The sequence below is a fragment of the Carcharodon carcharias genome, chromosome 10 (genome assembly GCF_017639515.1).
Source record: "Carcharodon carcharias isolate sCarCar2 chromosome 10, sCarCar2.pri, whole genome shotgun sequence".
Taxonomy (NCBI): domain Eukaryota; kingdom Metazoa; phylum Chordata; class Chondrichthyes; order Lamniformes; family Lamnidae; genus Carcharodon; species Carcharodon carcharias.
The window spans coordinates 125,502,840-125,529,882 of record NC_054476.1 but is presented as its reverse complement, the minus strand read 5'-3'; the positions used below and the strand labels follow the sequence as shown (position 1 = coordinate 125,529,882).

Below are 27,043 nucleotides of genomic sequence, written 5' to 3'. Positions count from 1 at the left end.
TGGTTTCATCAGAGTTCGTAATTAAAGAATTGTTGTGGGGTCTGTGCAACAGAATACTTGCAGAGATTTCTACAGTGAGTAACTTACCTCTGACTCCCCAAAGCCTGTCCATCAAGAAGGTGGCTATCTACTCTGATTAATTTTTCCATCCCAGGAAAAGCTAGAGTCTCTCCCCTCAACTTATTTGATGTATCTTAAACGATCACTTCAAATACGCTGCCTAGTAGTCTATTCCAAATGTTGAGAGCTCTGAAGCATTTCTTCACATCTGTCTTAAATTTGCCTTTCAATAAACCTTTTAACTTTTATTCCCTTATCCCACTGTCATTCTTTTATTTGTTCCAGGAATGTGCGTGTCACCAGCATTTGTTTGCCCATCCCTAATTGCCCTTGAGAAGGTGGTGATGAACCATCTCCTTGAACCACTGCAGTCAATGAAGTGTAGGTACACCCACAGTGCTGTTAGGGAAGGAGTTCCAGGATTTTGACTCAGCGACAGTGAAGGAACGGTGATGTAGGTCCATGTCAAGATGGTGTGTTCCTTGTAAAGAAACTTGTAGTTGGTGGTGTTCCCATGTGTCTGCTGCCCTTGTCCCAGATGGTCGAAGTCGTGGGTTTGGAAGGTGCTCTCAAAGGAATCTTGGCGAGTTGCTGCAGTGCGTCTTGTAGATGGTACCCACTGCTGCCACTGTTGCACCTGTGGTGGAGAGAATAAAGATCTAAAGCAGAGGAAGGGGTGCAGATCAAATAGGCTGCTTTGTTCTGAATGGTGTCAAGCTTCTTTAGTGTTGTTGCAGATTCACTCATTCCAGGAAAGTTGAGAGCGTTTCATCATACTCCTGACTTGTGCCTTGCAGATGATGGCCAGGCTTTGGGAAGTCAGGAAGTAAGTTACTCACTGTAGAATTCCCAGTATCTGTCGTGTAACCACAGAATTTATATGGCTAGTGCAGTTAAGTTTCTGATCAATGGTAACCCTCAGGATGTTGATGGTGAGATTCAGCAATGGTAATTCTGGTGAGCTTCAAGAGGAGATGGTTAGATTCTGTCTTGTTGGAGATGGTCATTTCCTGGCACTTGAGTAATGCAAATGTTACTTGCCATTTGTCAGCTCAATCCTGAATGTTGTCCATGTCTTGCTGCATGTGTGATGGTTTAATCTGAAATAATATTACAAGTATATCTCTTTTGCACTTTAGGTTATCTTATTTAACTATATGAAATCCCCACATGGTTATCTCTTCCCAAGGCTACGTGTCTTCAATTCCTCCAGGAGTAATTTTTCATGCAGAACTTTGGTCACTGTTTTCTGGAGGACTAGGATACATGGTTATGTAGCTGTCCTGATGCTGCTGCTTCAAAAAACAGTTGAGAGAATTGGTTAGACCGGATGCTTTCTCCTTCTGTCATCTTAAACCCCTCTCCCAAATCAACTCCATCCTCACCTCCAACAACAAGTGCAAGGAACTCATGTGCTTCTTTGTCACTAAGAGTGAGACCATCCAATCTGCTGCCTCTGCCACACCCCTCTCCTACACTAGTTTATCTTGTCCATGAAATCCGCCTCCTGCTCCCTTGACCCTAATCCCACTAAATTACTGACCACTCAGCTCCCCTTCCTGGTCCCCATGTTTGCTGACATTGTTAATGGTTCTCTCTCTTCAGGCACTGTCCTCCTCTCCTTCAAATCTGCTGTTATCACCCCTCTCCTCAAACAGTCAACCCTTGACCTTAACTTCAACCTCTTCCTTTTCAAAGCCTTTGAACGTATCACTGCCTCCCAAATCCTTTCCCTTAACTCCATGTTCAAAGCCCTCCAATCAGTTTCCACCCTGACACAGCCGAAATGGCTCTTATCAAAGTCACAAATGACATCCTATGTGACTGTGACTAAGGTAAACGTTCCCTCCTTGTCCTTCTCTACCTGTTTTCAACCTTTGATATAGTTGACCACACCTTCCATCATCCAGCTGTGTGGGACTGCACTCGCCTGGCTCCATTCTTATCTATCCTAAGCGTGGCCAGGGTATTTCCTGCAATGATTTTTCTTCCCAATCCCGCACCATTATCCCCACTGTTACCCCAAGGATCTATCCTTGGATCTCTCCTATTTCTCATCTTTATGCTGTCCTTTGGTGACATCCTTCATGTTTGCTGACAGCGCCCAGCTCTACCTGACTACCATCTCTATCAACTCCTCCACTGTTTCTAAGTTATCAAACTCTTTATCCCACATCCAGTACTGAATGAGCAGAAATTTCCTCCAGTTAAATATCAGGAAGACTGAAGCCATTGTCTTCAGTCCCTGCTGCAAAGTCTGTTCCCTAGCTACCAACTCCTTCCTTCTCCCTGGTATCTGTCTTAAACTAAACCAGAGTGTTCACAACCTTTGTCTCATATTTAACCCCAAGGTTAATTTCCAACCACAAATCTTTGCCATTGCTAAGGTGGCCTATTTCCACCCCACTACTCTCTCAGTTTATCTGGTGTTGAAACCCCCATTCATACCTTTATTACCTCAAGATCTACATTAGTTCCCCATTTTTTTCCTCTGTAAACTTGAGGGTATCCAAAACACAGCTGCCTGTGTCCTTACTCACACTAAGTTCCACCCATCATTGCTCACTGACCTACACTGGCTCCTGGTTAAGAAAAGACTAGATTTTAAAATTCTCATCCTTGTTTTTGAATCCCTCCATCGACTCACCCTCTTTCTACCTCTCTGATCTCCTTCAGCCCACAACCCTCAGAAATCTGTGCTCCTTTAATTCTTGCCAATTGAGCATCCTTGATTTTAATTGTTCCAGCATTGCTGGTCATGCCTTCAGCTGCCGACCTGCTAATTCTCTCCCTAAACCTCTATGCCTTTCTTTCCTTCTTTAAGATGGACTTTAAAACATCTCTGACCAAGCTTTTAGTTACCTGCCTTAATATCGCCTTGGTAACAACTTTTGTTTATAAAGCTCCCATAAGTGCCTTGGGACATTCTATTATGTTAAAGGCCCTGTATAAATATAAATCGGTGTTGTTGTTTTGAATCCATGTTGACTTACGTTTATTAGATTATTATTCAAGTAAACATAAAATGTATTCCTGTAATCCAATTCCATTGTTTTACCAGACATGGTTGATGATTCTGTCATTGCTTGATCTGTTTTGTCAATTTCCACAAGATGGTATAGAAGAGAGGCCCAGATTGAATCCAGCCTCCCAGTGAATGGGCAAGGGGAGAAAAAGAAAGGTTGAGACTGGGGGAAGGGGAGAGAAAAAAGAATGGCAAAATCAGGCAATAAACAGAATGATGGATGGAGGTTGAGAACAGAGTCCAGGACTGAAATTAGTTGCCAAGATCCAGGAAGGAGCAGACTTATTGTGTTCATAGAAGCAAATGCAGATTTCAACAGTACAGGACAATCTTCAACTTAACTGTTATAAATCAATCTATTGATCCATCATCCATCTTACCTATTTACTGCTCTATTCATCACTTTCTTCATTTCTTCCTTCCTCTCTCATATTGATCCACCTATCCATCTGTCTGTTGATTTGAAATGTTTGTGCTGACCTAAATGAAATACGCACTAGAGTGGAACATTTGCACATCCAGTGTCAGCATTAAACATTCCCAGATCGAATACAGCATGGGTGAAATGAAACTTAAAGGGATTCAAATGGTTTATATAAAAAGTAATTGAGATTCATTAGTGTGTTACTGTTTGGAATCTAGACAAGGAATCCAACTAGTTTATATATGAAATAACAGTTTTCCAGGAGTGAGTTTCAGGTTGAATCCTAATGGAGGTCTTTAGATGGTTTATTTACTGAATAACAGATATTAGCATATTAAGAGATGAGTGAGAAAAGAGCAATTGGTTCTTTAGGTCCATCACATAACATTGACGATGTAACCTTGCACACAATGCACCCACCTCCATTTATACTATCTCCTGGGCCAGCCAAAAATCAGAGGGGAAAGTCTTGTGGTCAATTCAGAGAAATTGCTTTGGCACCCTAAGGCAGTGCCTCCAAAACTTATATGAACATACAAATTAGGAGTAGGCCATTCAGCCTCTCAGGCCGATCTGACTGTGGCCTCAACTCCACGTTCCTGCCTATATCCAATATCCTGTTAGTCAAGAATCTATCTACCTCTGCCTTAAAAATATTCATTGAAGCTGTCTCCACTGCTCTCCTGGGAAGAGATTCCACAGGCGCATGGCCCTCAGAAAAAAATTCTTCTCATCTCCATCTTAAATGGGAGACTTCTTATTTTTAAACTGTGTCCCCTTCTAGTCTCTCCCACAAGAGGAAACATAGTTTCTGCATCCACCCTAGCAAGTTTGCTCAGGATCTTATATGTTTCAATAAGATCACTTCTCATTCTTCTAAACTCCAGTGGATACAGGCCTAGCCTGTCAAACCTTTCCTCATAAGATAACTTCACTCCCAACCCCATTCCAGATATCAGTCAAGTGAACCTGCTCTGAAATGCTTCTAATATGTTGATATCCTTCCTTAAATAAGGAGACCAAAGCTGTACACAGTACTCCAGATGTGGTCTCACCAATGCCCTATACAGCTTTAGCAAAACATCCCTGCTTTTATGTCCCATTCCCCTTGCAATAAACATTCCATTTGCCTTTTTAATCACTCCTGTACCTGCATACTAACTTGTTGTGATTCATGTGCTAGGACAACCAGATCCCTCTGTACCTCAGTTCTGCAGTCTCTCTCCATTTAAATAACATGCTATTTTTATATTATTCCTGCCAAAATGGACAAGCTCACATTTTCTCACATTATACTCCATCTGCCAGGTTGTTGTCCACTCGCTTAGCCTATCTATGTCCCTTCGCAGACTCCTCGTGTCCTCTTCACAACTTACTTTCTTACCTATCTTTTTCATATCAGCAAATTTAGCTACCATACGTTTGCTCCCTTCTTCCAAGTCATTGATGTAAATTGTGAATAGTTGAGGCCCCAGCACTGATCCCTGTGACACTCCACTTGCCACAGGTCACCAACTCGAAAATTACCTATTTATCCCTATTCTCTGCTTCCTGTTAGCTTAACCTTTCTCCATGTTAAAATGTTAACCCCTATACCATAAGCTCCTATTTTGCGTAGTAATCTTTCATGTGTCACCTTGTCAAATGCCTTCTGGAAATCTAAGTACAGCATATCCTCAGGTTCCCCTTTATCCACATTGCTTGTTACTTTTGCAAAGAACTTCAATAAATTAGTTAAACATGATTTCCCTCTCACAAAACCATGTTTACTCTGCCTGATTGCATTGACACTTTCTAAGTGCTCTGTTGTAGCCCCTTAGTAATAGTTTCCAACAATTTCTCTATGTTGTTAATGATGTTACAGATGTTAATCTAACTGGCCTGTAGTTTCCTGCTTTCCGCCTCCCTCCTTTCTTGAATAGAGGATTCACATTTGCTATTTTCCAATCTGATCTGACATTTCTAGAATCTTGTGAATTTTGGAAAATTAAAACCAATGCATCTACTATCTCAACAGCCACTTCTTTTAAGACTCTAGGCTGAAGTTCACCAGGACCTGGAAACTTGTCAACTTTTAATTCTAATAATTTTCTCAGTACCCTTTCCCTGGTGATTATAATTGCTTTAAGTTCCATCCTCTCTTTCACCGCCTGATTCACAATTATTTCTGGGATGTTATTTGTATCCTCTACAGTGAAGACAGATGCAGTGAAGACAGATTCATTCACCATTATTAACTACCCAGATTCACACTCTAGAGGACCAACAATCACTTTTTTTAATCTTTTCCTTTTTAAAATTTTGTAAAAATTCTTACTATCTGTTTTTATATTTTCAACTAGTTTTCTCTCGTACTCTAATTTTTCCCTTCTTATAAATCTTTTGGTCATTCTTTGCTGTACTTTATATTCTGTCCAATCTTCTAACCTGCCACTCATATTTGTGGAATTATATGCTTTTTCTTTCAATGTGATACTATCCTTAACTTTCTTAGTTAGCCATGGCTGGTGTGTCCTTCCCTTATAGTCTTTCTTTCTCACTGGAATGTATCTTATCTGACTTTTCTGAAATACCTCCTTAAATGCCTGCCATTGCCTTTCGACTGACCTATCCCTTAACCTAATTTCCAAGTTCACTTTAGCTAGCTCTGTCTTCAGGTCCTCATAATTGTCCTTATTTAAATTTAAAATCCATTCCTCTCTCCCTCAAACCGAATGTGAAATTCAATCATACTATGATCACTGCTACCTAGGGACGCCTTCACTATGAGGTCATTAATTAATCCTGCCTCATTGCATATTGCCAGATCTAGTATAGCCTGCTCCCTGATTGGTGCTAGAACATGCTGCTCTGAGAAACAGTTCCGAAAACATTCTATGAGCTCATCAACCAGGCCATCTTTGCCAATCTGATTCATCCTAACTATATGTAGATTAAAATCTCCCAGGTTTATCGTGTACTTTTCTCACAAGCCCCCATTATTTCTTCCTGTAAACCCCATCCTACAATGTGGTTAGTGTTAGGGGGCCAATAAACCACTCCCACAAGTCGCTTCTTACCGTTACTATTTTTCATCTCTAACCAAACTGATTCTACATCTTGATCTCCAGAGCTAAGGTCATCTCTCTCTCTCTCGTACCAATGTCATCCTGAATTAACAGGGCCAGCCCTCCACCTTTTCCTAGCTTCTGATCCTTCCTAACTATCATGTACCCTTTAATATTTGGGTCCCAGCCTTTGTCATCTTGCAGCCAAGTCCCTGTAATGGCAAACAGATCATACATATTTATTTCTATTTGCACTGTCAGTTCTCATTTTGCTATGAATGTTATGTACATTCAGATACAAGGCCTTTAGTTCTGTCTTTTCATTATATTTATAACTTCTAGACTTATCTGCTGCTGGACTCTTAGGTTTGCAAACTCTGTTCCTTCATACCACACTCTGATCATCATTTCCCACATTCCAACCTTGCTGTCATGCCTTTTCTTCTCTATTTAATGTACCACATCTTCACAAACCTGATCCCTCACCCCCACAATTTAGGCTAAAGCCCCACTCTACTGTACTAGTAGTATGACTCACCAGAACACTGGTCCTAGCACGGTTCAGGTGAAGACCATTCAATGATACAGCTCCCATTTTCCCCAATACTGGTGCCAGTGCTCCATGAATCAAAACCCAGTTCTCCCACACCAATCTTTGAGCTATGCATTTAACAATCTAATCAGATCTACCCTATGCCAATTTGCTCATGGCTCAGGTAGTAATCTAGCAGTTATTACCTTTGAAATTATGCTTTTTAAGTTAGCCTTAGCTGCTGATAGTCACTCAGCCAAACCTCTTTCCTCATTTCACCTATATTGTTGGTACCTACTGTCACTCACAATAAGAGGTTGTAGTGGAAGAATTAATCCAAGCTGGTCTTTTGGTTAAAGCTAGTTCATTTTCAAAACAACTCCTCAGTGCTACTGACTTCTAAGTAGCTTCCACACAAAGTGTTCTAGCTGTATCTTTTTATACTATTTAGATGACATCACCTGTTTAACTAGCAATTGCCTTTAACAAAGTGATTGCCACATTGACACCTACATGGACCACACCAATGGATCCTTCCCCTTTCACTGTAAGTTCCCTTCCAGCCCAGAGCAGATGTCCCGAGCTCAGACACTGGGCAGGCAATATAGCAGTCTGGACTCCCACTCTCAGCTGCAGAGAACTGTGATTACCCCCTGACTATAACCCATTTTTTTTTGTTGATGTAACTCTTTTTTGACCCCCTGACTATATTTTTTTTAATATACCCCCTGACTATACTGGCACTTATTACCACTACATTCCAATTAACTCCCCCCCAATTAAATGGCTTTCCATACAAGTTTGCTCATCCAGCCTGCAGCCACTGCTTTCATCCACACAGGTTGCAAGAACCTCAAACCTATTGGACAATTGCAAAGGCTAAAGCTCCTCCAATTCTACCTTATGAGCCCCATACCTGCCTCACTTGTAGTCACGCCCTCCTGCCCCTGACCATTGACCAAATTAGAAGACTCTATCCTAAGGGGTGTGACTCCCTCCTGATACAAATTGTTCAGGTAACTTTCCCTCTCCCTGATGTATGGCAGTGTCTGCAGTTCAGCCTCCAGCTCAATGACTCTGAGCCAAAGCTCCTCTCGCCACAAACACTTCCTGTAGACATGTTTGCCCTGGATCGCACTAGCGTCCAGGAGTTCCCACATCCTGCAGTTACAACAGATCACCTGCCCTGCCATTTTTATTATGTGTTGATTAATTTATTCTTAATCAGTTTATAATTAATAAATACTGCTACTCCCAATAAACCCTGCTCCCAATAACCTTTGCTACTGTTAGTAAACCTAACTACAGCTAATAAATTACATGAGTTTTGAAGATAAACGAACAAAATATTTACCATCCCGGTTATAACACTGTCCCATTGACAAACTGTTTGGGACAATAAATCCGCACATCCAGAGTCTCTGCCCAGCAGCCACCCTGTCTGCCCTGGAGGTCATGATCCCAAATGATCAACCAATGACTCCAACAGGGGTCATGATCCATGGTTTGGCAACTACTGCTCTAAGGCAATCATGCAAACTTCAAAAAAATCACAGCTTTTTTTCCCATCGCCTGCTTAACCCTCTCTCCACTGGCTACTCCATCCTTGCCTCCAATGAGTGCACAGTATATGGACTTCATTAAGATAAAAATCAATCCTTCAGTTTCTTTTGCTTTGTCCTTCCCTTTCCATTGTCCACCAATACCTTAGCTTCCCCAAGATGCCCTCGCCCTAGCCCTGAGCCCTCATCCTACTTTAATTTTTCTCCTCTCTTTCTTACATGTAGCTTCAATCTATATATACCTTCAAGAGAGAGCTAGATCTGGCTAGGGTGGAGACCACCTCCTCAAAGAAGAATATTCTAAACCAGCGTCAATGTGATCTCCTGGACTATCTTCAATAACCTAAAGAGGCTAGAGAGGAAATTTCCAGTCTTATTTTCACTAATATGCTAAGGTTTTTATCGACTTTTCATGTCTTGCAGTCAATTATGGTTCCAGGTAGATAGGACGTTTATTTATCCTGATGCATATGCTATCACAATTACATGGGACAGATTACTTAGACCAGTGGGTCTATACATGCTCATTATTTTTGTATGTTTTATGTCTGGAATTCCCTCCCAAAAACCTTCTGCCTCTTTACCACCTCCTCCTCCTTTAAGGCTTCCTTAAAAACCCATTTCTTTGACTAAGCTTTTAGCCAACTCTCCAAATATTCCCTTCTTTAGGTCTGCATCTGCTTTTTGTCTGATTACGCCTTCTCAAAGAGCCTTGCAACTTTTTTTTGTTAAAAGCAAGATACAAGATCCAGTGTGACTAATTCCTTGGCCACTATAAACACTTCAATAATATTCTGCCTATGCCTGTTTCTCTGAAGTAAAGAGCCTTCAGGTTTAGAGGCACCATCATCTGCACCTCTCTGGCACTTAGAAATCCATCACCATCGAATGGGACCAAAAGTGGAAACAGTACTCCAACTGCAAATAAACTACAGGCAATAGATCTTAAGATCCCTGAATGAGTTATAGGCCAGAATCTAACTGACATGTCTTGAAGCCTGATCTGGTAGCTTTTTATTAGGTTTGCTACACTGGGCTGTGGTTTTGGTCAGTTATGCTTGGGCTGACTAATGTTGTACAAAGTGACTTTTATTGTACCACCTCCATCAGTCGAGAATTTTTAGATATAATAAAAGGCCTATAATACCATCAATTAGGAAAGGACAGTTTGTTAATTCACAGGAATTTCTATCCAATGGTACCTGACAGAATAACAAAGAGATGAAGTAACTCCTTTCCATTCCAACAATTCATTATTCTTCTCATGGAATCTATGCTCTGAAAGATTTGTCTTATGGAGGGCTCACCGCACTGTCCAGCACTGTTATGCACTCATGGTTAACATTCTCTGTCTTTCAGAAACAAAGGAGGAATTAGAAGAACTGATGACGGATATCAAGAAGACAGCAAATAAGGTCCGCTCCAAGTTAAAGAGTAAGTAAATGGTACCAACATTCAGCATCCAAATTAGTTAAATTATTCTTGGTTCAGTATTTCAGATTCTGCCTCATTAGCTCCTCTGTATTTGTCACTGCTGAAACCTGTGTTTCATTTTCCTTCCCTTTCACACTCTGATCCATAGAATCATGCAGCAAAGAAGGGGACATTCATCCCATCATTCCTCTGCCAGTTCTCTGAAATATCTACCAATTATTCCCACTTCTCTGCTCTTTTCCCACAGTCCTACAAGTATACATCCAATTCCCATTTGAGAGTTATGACTGAATTCCTTCCCACCACCCCTTTAAAGCAATGCATATGAGGTTATAAATCTCGTTCAGTAAAAAGATTTCAACACACCTCCCCATTGGTTTTTTTTTATACCAATTATCTTAAATCTGTGCCCTGTGATTACTGGCCCTCCTGCCAGTGGACACAGTTTCTCCATATCTAAGCCCCTCATAATTTTGAACACCTTTATTAAATCTCCCATTAACTTCCTTTGCTCAAAGGAGAATAACTTCGGATCACGAATCCCTCTATATAACCTCATCCCTGGTATAGACCTTGGAAATCCCTTCTGCACTCTCTTTAAGACCTTGACATCATTTTCTAAAGCATGGTGCCCAGAATTGAACATAATACCTCAGGTCCAATCAGTGATACCTAAAGGCTTACCATAACTTGCTTGATTTTGTACTCCATATCACTGTTTAGAAAGCCATTAAGTGCATTTTTCAACAGTTTTACCAACAGGTTCTGCAGCCTTAAAAGGTTTCCTCGTGTGAACCCCAGTTCTCTCTTTAAATTTTCAGCAAATTTTACTACCTCCTTAGTTTTCCTTCCAAAGTGCATCACTTTACAATTTTCTGCATTAAATTCCACCTGCTCATTTCGCCAGTCCTCCTGAAGTCTCCTATTATCTTCCTCACTGTGTGCTACATTTTTAAGTTTTGTGTCATCTGAAAACTTTGAAATAATGCCCATCATCCTGATATCATTTTGATAAGGAGTGCCCCTGATGTGCACAGAGCACCCTCCGAATGATGTACCCCCACCCCCCCACTGCCCCTCCGCCAGACTTTCCTACCTGCCTTTTCAACAAAATTGTTTAAAAAAACACCTTTCTTACTCTCACCAGCCTGCCACTGCCCAGCATTTTATGGCAATAATTGGCCACATATGGCCCTCAATAGGCCTAAGGGTGGGGAGGCTAGCGGGCATCTATCCCACCCCCTTGTTATGGGGACCAGGTCGTGGGTGGGCAGGATGGCAGTGAGCTAGCCACCCAGCATACTTTACGTGTTCCCAATGCTCAAAAGGTGCCCGGTGCAGGGCCTTAAAACCCAGCTCCCTGTTTCCTCTCCTGCCAACTCAGTTTAAACCCTCCTCTTCCTATTTTCACATATATTCTCTGTTTCAGTGTGATTACTGCTTTCTTTTATTAAACTTTATCTTCTTGAGTTCCTTCCACTCTTCAAAAAGTGTAATTCTTGCTGTTTTACTTCACTCATGGGCAGAATCGTATAACCTGGGGATATCTGCATGGACTGAGGGGACCTCTGATTTTTGGCGATTATAGGGATGTTGCTGATTGGCTGCTTGGTTGACTGCCTTGAGCTGCATTCAATGGGTTGAGGAATCAGTATCTTCTAACTAGCACCCTTCCCCTGTCCCCAAAAGCAATTGGAGTGTAAATGTCAATATCAAAGCTCAGTTCTCCTCAATTTCACTGACATGCTAGGGATTGGATCACTGAAGTTCAATTATAGTACAACATAGTTTGTTGAAACCAATCAAAACCTTAGCATCATCCCAATGTGCTGGAATATCAAGTGGGAGCAGGAAAGCTAATGGTAGGTAAAGTAAAAATTTAAAAGCACATTAAATTAATCTGCCATACAATATGAAGTAACATTTAATTTAATGTTAATTTAAAACACTTGTCAAAATTTGATGCAGATTAATTACTTTTTAATTGCATAGTTTAATTGTCTAAAATGCATATCTTTCAGATACCAATTACATGATATTATTAAATGGTTAATAATTATAACTAGTGATTTGGTAGTAGAGAACTTGAGTATTGCTGAAAAAAGGCATTTTGTCAAAGCTTTTTGTCTTGCACTCATCAGGACAATCGCAAGAATACCAATGTCAGGGCAAGCAACAACTTTATACTGTATGAGACAAGAGTGCTGATCTGTTGGCAAGTGGACTCTGATTGGCAAAGACGTTGCTGTGGAGAATGCACCTGTTAATGGTGACTGACAGTTAACTGCCAAGCATTGTTTGCAATTTAAACCAGGCAGCTTGACTGACTGGTCAAGACATTGCCCTGAGGAATGAACCAGCGAATGGCTATCACTTACTTTATTTAGCTGAAACAGGCGTAATGCGTGTATACGTTCTTTCTGTCTGCAAAGAACAGGGCCCTGTTCTCAACTAATTTCAACTAGAACGTCAAGGAAAGGGAGTCCATTTGACTGCTCCATTTCAAAGGTGATTTTGAATGCAGAATGGAGCCCATTAAGGCATGCAAGGAAATTAGTACATGCTGCTATGGATTTAAATATAGCAAATGTATCATCCGCATATTGGAAATATGCAAGGGGTAGGAGGTTAGGTGTCTTTCAATCGAAGAGATGTGTCTCATGGAACCCAACAAAGATGTTTGTAAGAACTGGGCCTAGAGGGGATCCCATGGCAACATCATCCATTTGAGCATACATGGTGTCGTTAAAACTGAACTCAACTGCACGAGTTGCTGAATTCATAAGTTCGATGAATACTGATTCATACAATGGTAGTGGGTCTAGACCACCATGATATACTGCTACAGTGCAAGTATCTATGGCTTCCTTAAGTGAAAGTTGCTGAGTAGGCTATTACTGTTAAATGAACACATGGACACACAGCATTGCTATCAATATGCAAGTCCTATATTGTCTTTGCAAATGTGAAGGAAGCCTTCATCGTGTATGTGGAAAACTTGTTCAAAACTGGTTGTAACAATTCACCCAACCATTTTGCCAATTCATGCTGTGCAGAACCGGTCATAGACAAGATAAGATGTAAACGAGCATCATTTTTGTGTCTTTGGTAGCCCATAAATATGGAGACGCAACGAGCCATGAGGATAAAGCCTGTCATATATATCACGCAGGACCTCATTGCTCTTACACAAGTCCAGCAAGCGTTTTTTTTAGCTTAATTTCGGGAAAGGCTGTCCAGTCATGTTACGCGGCAGGTCCAAAGGATACAAATTTGGACATGTCGCTAACAGGATTCTGCCATGAAGCCAAAAAGATGTTCTGCCTATCACACAAATAAGTAATGTGGTATATGAATTTCAGTGCCAGTGTGATGCTAGTTACATAGGTCATACGTGCAAAAGACTGGTGGATCATATCAAACAACATGCTCCTTCCGTTGTTTGCAGCGGGCAAGGTACAGACCGTACCCAGCCAGCCCGTGCTTGCAAAACTCAAAACACAGTGTCCAACATTAAATGTGATTTCATGACTGGACAATATTTGCTAAATAATCCTCAGTGTGCTAAAAATTACACTGACAATCAATTTATGATTGTCAGTTGGGCTCGCAGCATGGCAGGTTTGTGAGTACTGGAAGCTACATAAGTTAATACACGGGACCCTGTTCTTTGCAGACAGAAAGAACATGTACACACATTGCATCTGTTTCAGCTAAACAAAATAAGTGACAGCCATTTGGATGTTCATTCCTCAGGGCAATGCTTTGATCAATCAGAGTCAAGCTGCCTGGTTTAAATTTCAGACAATGCTTGGCACTTAACTGTCAGTCACCATTAATTCTCCATGACAACGCCTCTACCAATCAGAGTCCACAGCCAATCATTCAGCACTGTCTTCTCATACAGTATAAAGTTGTTGCTTCCTCTGACTTCGGTGTTCTTGCGATTGTCCTGATGAGTGCAAGAGAAAAAGCTTTGACGTAATATCTTTTTTTCAGCGGTTAATAATCAACACATTTGTGTACCAAATTAAATGGTAGTTAACTTCAATTTAGTTATTTTATTCAAGATGAGAACTCATTTTATAACTGAGCACCTCTAGGATCTATGAATCCAGGGCTTTCACTCTATTGCTGGAAGGAACTGCTGCTGATTTTAACACAGCATTATTATTAGCCAGCTGTATCCTGTTAACTCAGTTGCTCTTTTATACAGTGCCTTTGGTGTAATAAAATATCCCAAGACTTCCCATTATGAATTGCTTCTGGTAATAAAGCATCCTGAGGCACCCCTAATACCTTATTTTAAAAAAAGAAGACCTCTAGCAATGTTCCTTCTAAGATCCACAGGTGTGCGGCTGTGCAGCAATCAAGAAAGTATCACTCAAGCAACAACAGTGTTCCCTTCAAGATGTGCATGTGCACAGTTGCACAGCAATCTTAAAGGGACCACACAGTGCAACAAATTAGGTCTTATGGCTCAGTAGGTAATGCCCCTGCCTCTGAGCCAGGAGCTCTGGGTTCAAGTCCCACTCCAAGGCTTGTTGGTCACAGAAGGGGCGTTCCTGCCAAGGTTCAACAGACTGATAACCAGCCTGCTGATCTTTCCAACACTTCCCCACTATTCCTCAAAAGGGAAAAAAGTGTGTGTGAAGATTCAATGAAGAAAAATTAGAGGGAACATTGCCCCCTAGTTGCTTTGCAGAGAACAGACACCAAGCAGGAGCAACAGGTTTTGGTCATGACTGAAGGAAGGGAAGTTCAGAAAGGTAGATTATAGAAGCGATGCAAAGGGATTTTAGAAAAGGGCTCCAGAATGTTAGATGAAATGGTTCTGCTAGCAGAAGAGGGAGCAGAGAGTGACAGTGGGATGAAAAGGGGTCCAGAATCTGAAAATGTAAACCAGTACATAGAACTAAAAAAGGTTAGATTTAAAAAAGAGGAGGTATCATTGAAGCAGCTTGTAGATGAGGAGGAGGGTTTTGAACTCACTGTTACGAAAAAGACTGGCATAAAATGGAGGTTAAAGGGGACAAGGTTTATGAATGGAAGGTTCAGACCATGGATAAGTTTCTTCTTAACATTCATTGTCTAGTGCTTTTCTGCAACCCAAAGTTGGCCTCAGTTTCACAACAAAGCCCTTGCACAATGAATATTAGCTGAAATTATACAGGCCAAGGCTAACTCTTCAGAAATTCATCACCTTGAAATCATGATCCCCAGTCTGATTTTCAGGATGGCTGCTCCACTGCTGATCTTGCTGTGTGTATTAGCGACCTCTGGCACTTTGTCCTTGAACAATGTAGTGATGTATTACCTTAGACATCTTCAGAGCCTTTGGCAGAGTCTGGCATTTTACACTTCTGAATAAGACGGCCTCTCACTAAAGCTATGTTCATGTTGCATTGATGGCTCAATCTTTGCCTCTTTCCATTAGCTCAGGACTTTTCCTACCCTCCTTCTCATGTTGACCCCATCAACTCTTGCTGATGATTCCATTCTATGTTCATCAACTTCCTGCAGTTCACATAGCCTCAGTACATGCAACTTCCAGTATTTTTGCCAGCAATGGCAGAATCACAATCTCTTGGTTTCTTATGGGAAAAATTTTCCCCCCCAATGGGGGGGATGTGCAGGAGCGAGCGTGGGCAGGCACATCTCTGAATGGCTCCCCCAAATGGGGGCACGCCACCATCTTACATGGGCAGGCCACATGAATTGGGGCATGTCCATAACTTTTATTAAAAAATTTGATAAAAAGTTAAATACCCTCATGAAACCTCATCCCGCCCGTAGATGAGGTTTCATGCTTTTCCCAAAGTCTGCCAGGGCTCCCGGTCTACCTGCCAACCTTAAGGTTGGATAGGCAAGTCCATTAAATTACCTTAATTAGTTTTTCTATGGTTTCAATGGGCCATTGACAGGTTGGCGGGCGCGCAGCTGACTCCACTGCGCCCCCGCCGACCTGAAAATGGAAATGACATGGGGTGATGTCGGGAGTTCCACTTGATGCCATCCCACGTCATTTTACATGTCGGTGAGTGGGCCCCGCCCCCACTTGCTGACCGGAAGATCCTGCCCAGTATCTTTTGTATTGTTAAATGTGCTGTTTTTGAACTGGTCAAAGATGCAGTTTCTGCATTTCTCCAAATTCCAACAGCTCCGACCCCCTATTTACACAAAGTAACTGTATATAGTGACAGTGAGGTATCAATTACAATGCACTGCTTTTCAGAAAGATCATACTACAGTAAGAATTGTTGCAATTACATATACAAGGAATATACTGGACTGAATTGTGTATGTGAAGTGTAGGTTAATGGATAATGTACATTGCATAATTATAGTATAATGTGCACTGTCTATTGTGTTTTATATTAAGTACTGATTGTAGGGCCTGCCAGGCTGCTAGGGCCTTGACTGGTCTTTTGTCTTTGCTAGACATCTCTAGTCTTTCTATTTTATTTCTCCAGGTATTGAACAGAGCATAGAACAGGAGGAGGGTCAGAACAGATCCTCAGCTGACTTAAGAATACGCAAGACACAGGTCAGTGACTTTAACCTTCTGGTGTTTCCAATAAATTATATTACACAAGTAGACGGTGTGTGAGCCAGCCTGGACATTCAACAACATTGCATAGTTTTCACAAAGAATATCACCATGCTCTGTGTACCAGTGCCCCATCATCTGTTGTATCTTTACTAGATATTTGATCACGAGAATGCTGTCGGTAACTTCCAAGGGTAAAGATCAAACAGCGTGAGGGAAAGCAAAGGGTCTGTCCCACAGATACTTTGGGCCTTGGTTACCTTTGCTACCAAAGCCAGTTACTCCAGGGGGTTACTTTGCAGTTCTGGGGCCAACCTACAAACCACAGAAAAGTTAGCCAACACCTTTTAATGGAAGAAAAAAATGCTGGCACAGCCTCAAAAAGGCAAACAACTAAAATTGGGAAAAAAAGAATAAGTGAAAAATGCACAACTGTAAGACAGAACTAAATAAAGGCCTTTAAGCAAGATCACTGCTGGGAGGCATTTGAATAAGAGTTTTCGGATGATTTTCCATGATTCAATTTATTTTCTATGTTAACTGAATCCAGTGGGCTCACACATAACACACATGAAGTAGTCATTACAGCTGGAGTGCAGCAGGCTGCAAACTTACCACAATCTAAGCTGCATATATACCCAATGTTCTATCATTTGTATTACAAGAAAAAGTAAACAAAGTACAATTCATGCAGTGGCAGATTTAGAGATGTTCCTTGTTTTGGGCTGGTAATTGGAGGCACGAGCTGCACCAGGAAATTTTGGTTTTTGGCACATTTTGATGGATTTTGAGTACATTTTGATTGTATTAACAGCGGTTCTGTGCCCCTAAGCCTATATTCACACTGACACTCTTTAAGGGTGGCTACCATTCACATTGTTGGTGCTGCTACCCACTCCCTCGTTCGCAATAGTGTTTGTTTCCTCCATAACAATTGCGCTGCTACCCTCCACTGCCATATTAGACACTGCCTCCTCCTCTCGCTCCCCCCCCACCCCCAACCATCCACAATGGTATTCTTCTCTTTCCCCTTTCTGTCTCCCACAATGGCATGCTTTTCTTCCTTTCCTCACCTCCACACTGGTGTTCTTCTACCCACTAACCTCCACATTAACTGCTCAGGTACTGCCACTGATTGAAATGCACTACATGCCATAGATGAGAATTTGGATCCCACATAAACTATGGCAAAAATTCCCCCACTCAACATGCAGCACAGTCTAGTCTTCAGAACAGGAGGAGTGTAAGGTTAGTGCCGAGATTGGAATGGAATGGGGAGTGATGCTGATTTCATTCAGCAAATGTTAATTTGTGATCTGGCACCAGAAGGTGGTGACCATGAAAGCCATTGTTTTGTAATTAAGACCTCAGCTGGTTCACTAATGTTCCAGAGGAAATGCGTCATACGCCCTCATCTGTTTTGCTTAAATTTGACTCCATCCTTTAAGTTTGCTGAACTTGCCTGGTACTTCTAAAAATGCTTGCTATCAACACCTTGTCAGAGCTATTTATGCCAGGCAATAGGTTCATCCTGAAGACCAACGTTTTTAAAATGCTCACTTTAATCTGTAAATATCTAAATGCTCACTTTAAAATGCTCACTTTAAATTGCTCACTTTAATCTACAAATATCTAAATATTTTTACCTCAAATAGACAATCTCCCAACTCGTGGTTCAAGGGGTTGAATCCTGGTTCACTGCCACTTGAATCCTTTTGTATCACTTGTTCAGTGCCAGGCTGCTAGGTTAGGCAGCATGCACTTAATCAGAGAGTATGACATCCAAATATGTTTCACCACAGTAGGCAAACTTAAACCTGTGAGACAATCAGATCCAGCAAAGTACATTATGTCATTTAACCACACTAACTTCATCCTGTTTGGAGGCAAGGTACACACAGTATTGAAGTCTTACTGATTTGACTGAGAGTTCGAAAAGGCTCAAATACCATGTCAAGTGGAGTAATCAGATTCTTTGGTTGGATTGTTCAGATTAAAGCTAGGACAATAATAATAGGGCTTTGAGACCCCATCTATAGTATGGGCCATCTATATAAATTGGGAAAGCAAGGTGTGAGAATGAATGGACAGCTGTTTAATTTTTCCCAAGTGGAGGATTGACCTGTGAAACTGCATTCCACAGGTGGTGATGAGGATAAAATCCTTGCAGCCCTTCAGAAATGTATTAGATGCAATTTTCAAAAACCATAAGGTCACAGTGGCAGGAAGATGAGATTTGGGGCAATAACCAACAATTTGGAATCTCCTTGCACTTTTCTGCTTGTTTCTGAGAGATCAGAGAGGAATTTTTGACGGAGGTTTCCTGGTTACAGGCCTCTCTCTTTTTTGCCCCAGGAGTTGGGAGGGCAAAGGAAGAGTGGAAACATGGGGGATATATCCAATAAGAAATGGAGTAAGCACGTAAGAGCCTGATGGCCTTATCTTGTCCTGTGGATATCAGAGCATAGGATCTGCAACATTAAAGGTAGTTCCTTATTGCTGTGGCCCCTACCGCTTTAAGCAGCAAAATGAAGAAGCTCTCTGGCAACAGTTATCCATTTTCCAAATCGGGGAAAAATCTTGATAGTTGGAGGGAGTTGGGAAAATATTAAGTAATATATTTCCAAACATGAGATGGAACAATTCATTAGCATTAGTATGACAAATAGCAGCTGAGAGACACAGGGTGGAATCGATTGTGCGCACTGGCGTTGGGCGTGCTTAGCGGCATGAGCAGACAATATGGTGAGAAAGCCAAAAATCGGTTTCACAATGTCATGAAACTATTTTGCGATCATCCGCGCTCAGTCCATTGATGGTGGGCCGCGTTTCCACCATCAGCAGTTAGGAACCTCATTGTAATACATCTACATATCATTATAAGGCTAGCTCACTGGATTCATGCCCCCACGCTGGATCATCCGCACACAATCACGCCACCGTGTTTCACAACTGCACATAAGTGACTTGCACCTGGCGAGCTGCACTTTGTTCGGGACTTCGAGGTTTGTTTGTCTATCTTGCTTCGGGCAGCACTCACAGTCAACAGCACCAGGCTTCGCAGACAGCACCACAGCACTTTTAGGGGGACTCACGGGCAGGTCTGTACCTCCCAGACCAGCCATAAGACTTTGTATGACTGCAGGGTAAGGGCTTACTTGGGGAAGGGGGAGAAGTGGCCTCAGACAAGGGAAGAGGCTGAAGGGGGAGAGCTGTACTGGGGAAGTGGTGGGTTTCCCAGGGTTTGTGCGGGGGCACAAGTTGATCTGTGCAAGTGGCCTCAAGATGGTGAGGATTGAGGAGGCAGTCTCCAAAGCAGATAAGGCCAGATGGAGATGTGGGGGTGTGTGTGAAAGAATGAGTGGTGATGTCCCTTGAGCTGGCAGTGAGTGAGATGTCAGTAAATGTGTTATGGGCTTTAGTGTGTGAGATTACAGTGATGAGATGGTTGCCTTACCCTAGCGACATGGGTGAGATCATTCATCTTCTTTCTGCACTGGATGGTCAACCTCTTCTGTGCAGCATTGGCTGATCAGCACTGCCATTGTCTCCCAAGCCGGAGTGGTAAAGTTGCTGCCCCTCCTGTGGCCAGAGTGGGAGGGGGTAGAGGACATCACGGCAGGCCTCCACCGCATCCAAAAGCATTCCAGTGATGCATCACTAAATCTGGGGGCTGCAGTTTTCTTGCCTTTCAGGGCTATGTCTTCTGTGCAGCAGTCCTGGGCTGGAAGCACTGAGAAGTGTGCGAGCGGCTGTCCTTTAAATATAACACCTGGTGTGATGAAGCGGTGAGGTGATGGCGTGGCGGTCAAATTGGAGCCCGCCTGCCATGGAAATGCTGAATTTACTGGGAATGCATAATTAATGTGGCAGGTTTGGGATGATATGGTGTGAGAAGCTGCCATTGCGGATGGCGGGTAAAACAACGTACTTACTGCAAATCTGGGACAATTCCACCCGTAGAGTAACAAAGCCTTTGGCTCATTCCTGCTCACATAATTTCTAACAATCTCAAATGGACAAATTTGGAAGTATATAAGTTAAAGTCACCAGTAATCTGTGGTTATACTTCTTATTCAGCAGCGTAAGGGTAACTATTTGTAACAGTATGCTGTTGTTGTTTATTCAATGTAAGGATTACTCATGTAATTGTACAGAGTTGCTGTTTATTTAGCAGAGTTAAGGTTTAGCTGCATGGTGCTCTTGTTGAGTGTTATGTTTCATTTGAGACTACACAATGGTACTCGATTTTCAGTCCTAAGTAGAGCCTTCTCTCATTCACTATTTATGGGAGTCGTATCTTGTCAGCCAGGGAAATCTTAAGAGGTTTTTAAAGCTTGTTTAAATATTTCACTAAAATGCTATCATTTTCCAGTCTTACCCCATGTTTAAAGCTAAAATTGCCAATTATTATTGAGCTCATTACAAAAATGTAGAAATAATACAGTGATTGTGGCTTGAAGCTAAATTTATGTTGGAGCAGTTGTCGGATACCAGCTGCCAATCGCACTGTTCAGACCTTCTGCTTGTGTGGTCGACTTGTTTCTACAAGAGCTGGATAGGCTTTGAATTGCCGCACACAGCAACCACTGTGGGTGCCTGCATGCCCCCCATGCCTAGGGAAGGCCAGAGCAGCTGTTAGAAAGTCAGCCTCCTGCCCTCTTCAGTATAGGGGGGCTTCAGTTGTTCAACCCACAGCAGTAACAGAAACCACAGTTGCCAGCCATTTTGCATATAAGCTGTACGGTCTTTCGAAATGGCTGAAGCCTCCCTGTTCTGTGGTGCTGTGCCTGATGGCATTCTAATATTCACAGCCAGTACTTCTAAACTGAATATAAATGAGCCTTAAGGGTGACTTGAAATTCCTCTGATATTGAATGTGATGTCATAAAATACTTTAAAAACTGCTTTTAAAGCAGCATGTTGCATTCGACTTTATTTTTGGGCTTACTGCAGTCCCTATTGTTCAGTACTGTAATCGTATTCCTTACTTCACTGCTGCAGTGCCAGGGAGATCATTTTCAGGACCATTGGCAGTGGGCTACTTAAATATAGATGGGTTGCAACACTGTGATTGAGGCACTTGTTTTCCATCTCCAAGATGTTACGGTTCCATGACATTGTCAGTCTTGATGTGCTGTGGCCTGCAGAGGTCTACTTGCTATTGGCATCCTTCACAGCTGGGTGAAGCATTGATCAGTGGGTGCTGGTATATCGTCATGCCAGTGTCCTTGCACTTAATAATTGCCTTCCTTTGGACAACAACAATGAAAAATAGCATTCAACATTGACAAGGAACTCAATATACACTGAGGAGCAGAGTTTGAATAATCCATAGTGATCTATTACCAGACAGAACCACCAGCCTGCAGGCTCCTTCTGCAGTGCAGGATCAGGAGGCAGCTCGGTTACATTGTATTAAGCTGCGATATTATAATTGTAAATCAAATTCTGGTATTTTTCTAAAACGTTTGCCTCACTTTCCTGGATGATTGCGCTGCAATTGGCAAAACTGGAGAAATTCAGAGCACAATCAATAAAGGAATTGCATTATCCTGGTTGCGGATTCATTGTTTTACTATTTAGGCAGAGACGCCTCAGAAAACTGCAGGCAATCTTTTGCCATAGCAACGCTGCCTCAATAGCACTGGCTATGTGCAGCTCGTGTCAATGTCTCTTATTAGCTTTCAATTTAGGTATAGTAGCCAATCTAGACGAAAAAGGCACAATTTAGCAATTGGCAGGTAAAGGAGCAATGCTGTCATCTGAAGTTCACTGGAGTCGCATAAGGCTGGTGTCAAGTATGTCTTCAAAGCCCTGTGGACGTAACCATTGACATCTCTACTGCCCAATGAAGCTGATCAAATCCAGCAATGCAGAACTGGGAAATTAATGGGCTCTTTATTGTACATATAACCAAATTAAATCTGCCATATTTCCTTTATGGTGACTTGTGGGATGAAGGTGAGGTGATGGTGAGGGGATAATGCACAAAACCAGAGTCAGAGACGTGGGGAGGTGGGGGGAAGAGTTGTAGGGGATGAAATTCACTTGCCCCAGTTGCTTCTGTTGTGGGCAACATACAAACTTCATGCTACCTGCTAATTAACATTATTGCAGCTTGAAGCCAGTGCAGCCACTTATCAGCGAGATGAGCACGTGTTAGCATGGCACAAAACATTGAGAGGCTGACACCAGTTATAACTGGCCTAAAAAAGCCAGTCTGCACCTCTTAAAGGTGAGGTGCATTGTTGCTGAAGCAGATGATTCTGATTCTGATATGGAATCAGGCACAAGAATGGCACAACACAGGAGAGAATAGGCTCCAAGATTTTCCTGCACTACACCAGAGACCTTGTTCGAGTGTGTGCAGAGAAGGAAAGGCCCTCTGGACAAACTCTCAAACAACAATGGGACCAGATAGTCATGACAGTCAAAGATAGGAGTCAAGCCCTGAGGACCTGGATGCAGTATCACAAGAAGTTCAGTGGCCTCACACAAATGGTCCATATCAATACATGTATCTTCAAATGTCCTATCCTACCAAGTGCACCACTAACCTCAGTCCATCACATCTCTTCATTCATGTAGCAACAATCTCCATCAATCATCTCTTCATTAATGTGGCAACAATCTCCATCAATCATGAGTCATACCTGGTATTCATATCTTCACCCTCAAATTCAAATCTCATAGCTTGCACACACTGCTGGCTATTCGGCTATTACAGCCACCTCACACAAACAGATTGCACCGCATTCATTGACACACCTCTCTCTTGCAGGGCAAGGTGATGTCCAACAGAAGGTAGCAAATGTTAACTGGAAGGAGACAGGCATAGCTGCATGTCTTTATCTCCATGGAGGGGATGGTGCTTGTCATCATTGAACCTGCCATGACTGAGTTTGTTGATAGTGTTAGGGCTGAAATAATAGAACTTGGGGCTAGATTTTATGCTCTCCCACTGGCAAGTTTGAAGGTGGGGGCATGTAAAATCCAGTGAGTAGCCTTCCTGCTGTCTACCCACCTGACCATGACCTCTCTGAAATTTTATGGGGGGCATGGGAGGCATCGCACAGCCTGCCAGCCCTTGTACCCAATAAATGGCCACTTAAGGGCTTCACTCTGCAGCCACAGTATTTTACCTGCTGTGGGTGCATGGTGGGTGGACTTCCTTTGTGGGCCCCCTGGGCCCATCAGAGGCACTCCCTCAGTGTCTTTCATCCAAACCCCTGGTTTCTTGAACCTGGTTCCCCATCCCCCACCTCACCAAGAGACCTGACCCCGGACTGACCTGGGCTTCTCAGCATAGTGGAACTGCCTGAAGTTCCAGCAGTGGCCACAACTCCCGGCTGACACTGCTGGCACTACAGAGCTACCGGCTATCCGATTGGCCAGCAGCTCCCTAAGATGGGACTTCCTCCTGAGAAAGGGGCAGAACTCTTGCCTTAAAGCAATTAACACTGCTCTTTGCATTAAACTGTTGCAGGGCAGCCATTGGGATTGTGGCATTGCAGTGCAGGATCAGGCTTCTGTCATGCAATCTCAGACTCTGCCATCAGTGTTCAAAGGGAATCACAGCAACCCATAAAGCTATCCTCCACCAGGTTACTAGGATCGCTTAGGTGCTACCAACTCCCAACCCACTTTCTCACAGGGGAGTGGCGGTAGTATGAACCTGCCATTCTTCTCTCAAGTTAATACCATTTGTCCTCCCACCAATGCCCTTCCTATCGGCCAGCAAGCCCATGTTGTCTGCCACCCATTCTGAGGTGCAGTCCAAAGCCACAGACCTTCTTGAACCAGAGCTGTTCAAGGTTATTATCCACAGCCACCTGCAGTCTCCTCCACTGAAGGTCAGCAGCCATCCACCAGACATGCTGCAGCCAGTGGAGTAGCACTGCGTAGGAACACTAGGACAAAGGCACCTCGTAAAAAGCCACTAAAAGAGAGCATCAGTTGGTGTTTGTATGCAATGTGGCATGATTTCATTTTGTAAATTTAGTTTGGAATGATTATTTTGTGGTGGCTTTTATTTTTGCATACTAGCTATCTAGATGCTTGGTCAAGTAGATGGTCAGTGACAGAGGGTAAGGTAGGGTTTGCGACCAAAGGTGAATGAGGTATTGGAATTGCAGTTACTGCTTTTACAGTCAGATAAGTTGTTCACGGACACCCTGACCAGATAGGGGCTGGTTAGTTCACCTCCTCGCTTCCTCCTGCTCTTCAGCTGCTCACTGCATAACTGGTAGCAAGGGCTGTCCCACATAATGGTGAGGTAGTGCAGCATACAGCAGAGCACCACAAATCTGCCGAGTGCTGTGTGGTTCCTCCAGGGCACTCAAAGCAGTGGAAGCATTGTTTCAGCACGTCAATCATCAGCTCAAACACATTTTGTGTAGCAGCGTGCCTTTCATTGTTCATTGTTCACCCCCAGGTGGGTAGACTGCTTACCAGAGTCCATCAGCCATGTGGTCAGCAGATAGGCCCGGTCACCCTTTAGTTATGGTGACTCAAACACAGATGGCAGAATGGACTACAACAGGATGAAGGCATCATAACCGCTGCTAGGATACTGGACATGGACTTGCATGAGGAAATGGATCCCTTTTGGTTCCATTATATCTCAAAGTTGATATGCAGCATTCCTAAAGCGATGTATGTGGAGTCAATGACACCCTGAATCATGGGAAACCATCAATCCTTGTGAAACCAGCTCAGTCCACCAGCTGCTCTCTGCCAATATAGAATTAAATGTGGTCAGCTTTCTTTGAATAGAGAATGTCATTTAGGAAACAGCAGACAAAAAACTGCAAGGTTGAAGGTCAACTAAGAAGTTGAAGAGGAAGAGAGGACCAGTATACAATACCTCAATTCCTCCTTTGAACAACAACCACACGTTTTACCTTGCCTCTGTCACTGACCATCACTGTCATGTTATTATAATGATATAATACCATGGGCTTATTTACTCTGCAAGAGAAAAGACACCAATCACTCTTAAGGGATTGGGTAAACATATTTTGGGTTCATTTATTAAGACTAGGCACAGAAGAACAGTTATACATGAGTCTAAAACTTGAAGTCTTCAGAGCTGTGTGTGTGTGCTCTGCTCAAAGCACAAGTGGAACTAAGACTGGATCACATGACACATTTCCCTTCTAGTGATGTCATGCTGATATGCCCTTAAAGGCATATTACAACATTCACAGCATCCACTCAGCCGCAATACAAAGGCAAACATACCTCAAAATAAACATTCGAAACCAAATTTATAAATCAAACCATGCCATAATGCATAAACATGCCACCTTTGTGCATATATTTGCAACTATAGTCTGCAAGGAATCTGATGCATCAAAGTTCATGGGCACAGCCACCTTTACAACCATTGACAGTGCTGTCCTCACCCCCCTCTGAGGCTGTGGCTGCAGCAGGTGGCAGATTTCAGCCCTGCTGAAGCATAGAGATCTGAGGCACTTTCCCTCAGAGGTTCATAGAGGAGAATTGCCCCCTGAACACTGGACAGCCTGAGTGACCTTCTCCCCCTCCTCCTCCTATTTTAAAACCATAGAATGGTTACAGCACTGAAGGAGATAATTCGACCCGTTGTTCTGGTGCCGACTCACTGAAAGGTCACCTTAGCTTGTCCCACTTCCTTGCCCTTTCCCCATGGTCCTGTAATTTTTTCTCTTCAGGTACTTATCCAATTCCCTTTTGAAAGCTACAATTGAATCTGTTTCCATTACTCTGAGTGCATTCCAGATGGATAAAAATAAGTTTTTCCTCATCTCACCAAGATTGGCTCTTTTGATGATCACTTTAAGTTGGTATCTTTTGGTTCTTGACCCTAGCATCAATGGAAACTCTATCAATTATGTCTGGACCCTTTATAAATTTCAATGCCTCTGTCAAATCTCCTCTCAACCTGTTCTTAGGAGAAAACCCTTAGCTTCTCAATTCATCCACATAACTGGAACCACTCTCATAAATCTTTCCTGTGCCTTCCCTAAAGCCTTCACATCCTTCCTAATGTGCATTGCCCAGATTTTCAGATAATACTCAAGTTGAAACTAAGCCAGTGTTTTATAAAGGTTCATAAAGGGTTCTTCTTGCAGGATATCCTGTTCTACATTTCCGCTAATTCTCTTAGTCATTTCCATGACATATGTTTGCTACTGCAGCAGGCCTGAGAGCAATTGATTTGTGTAGAAACATTGAATTCAGGAGCAGGTCCATCAGCATTAGCCACACCACTCCCTATGGACTTCAGCAACTTTAAAGAAAAGTACAAAACACCAAACACATTTGCAATCAATTTTCTGTAGAAATCAAACAGCAACTAACCTGCTCCCTTTAAATAGCACTAGTAGGGCATCGTTCCTGGTGCTAAATTGTTCAGCCGTGCA

The 27,043-nt window shown here is 42.5% G+C and overlaps 1 protein-coding gene across 1 annotated transcript in view; it reads left to right on the top strand.

The window, feature by feature from the left end:
- Positions 1-27,043, top strand: part of LOC121283627 (syntaxin-1A-like) — a 239,994-nt gene that overhangs the window by 117,892 nt on the left and 95,059 nt on the right. Inside the window, exons 4-5 of the mRNA XM_041198404.1 lie at positions 10,010-10,084; positions 16,558-16,631. Of these exons, the coding sequence (XP_041054338.1) occupies positions 10,010-10,084; positions 16,558-16,631 (149 nt within the window). The remainder of the gene's footprint in view (positions 1-10,009; positions 10,085-16,557; positions 16,632-27,043) is intronic.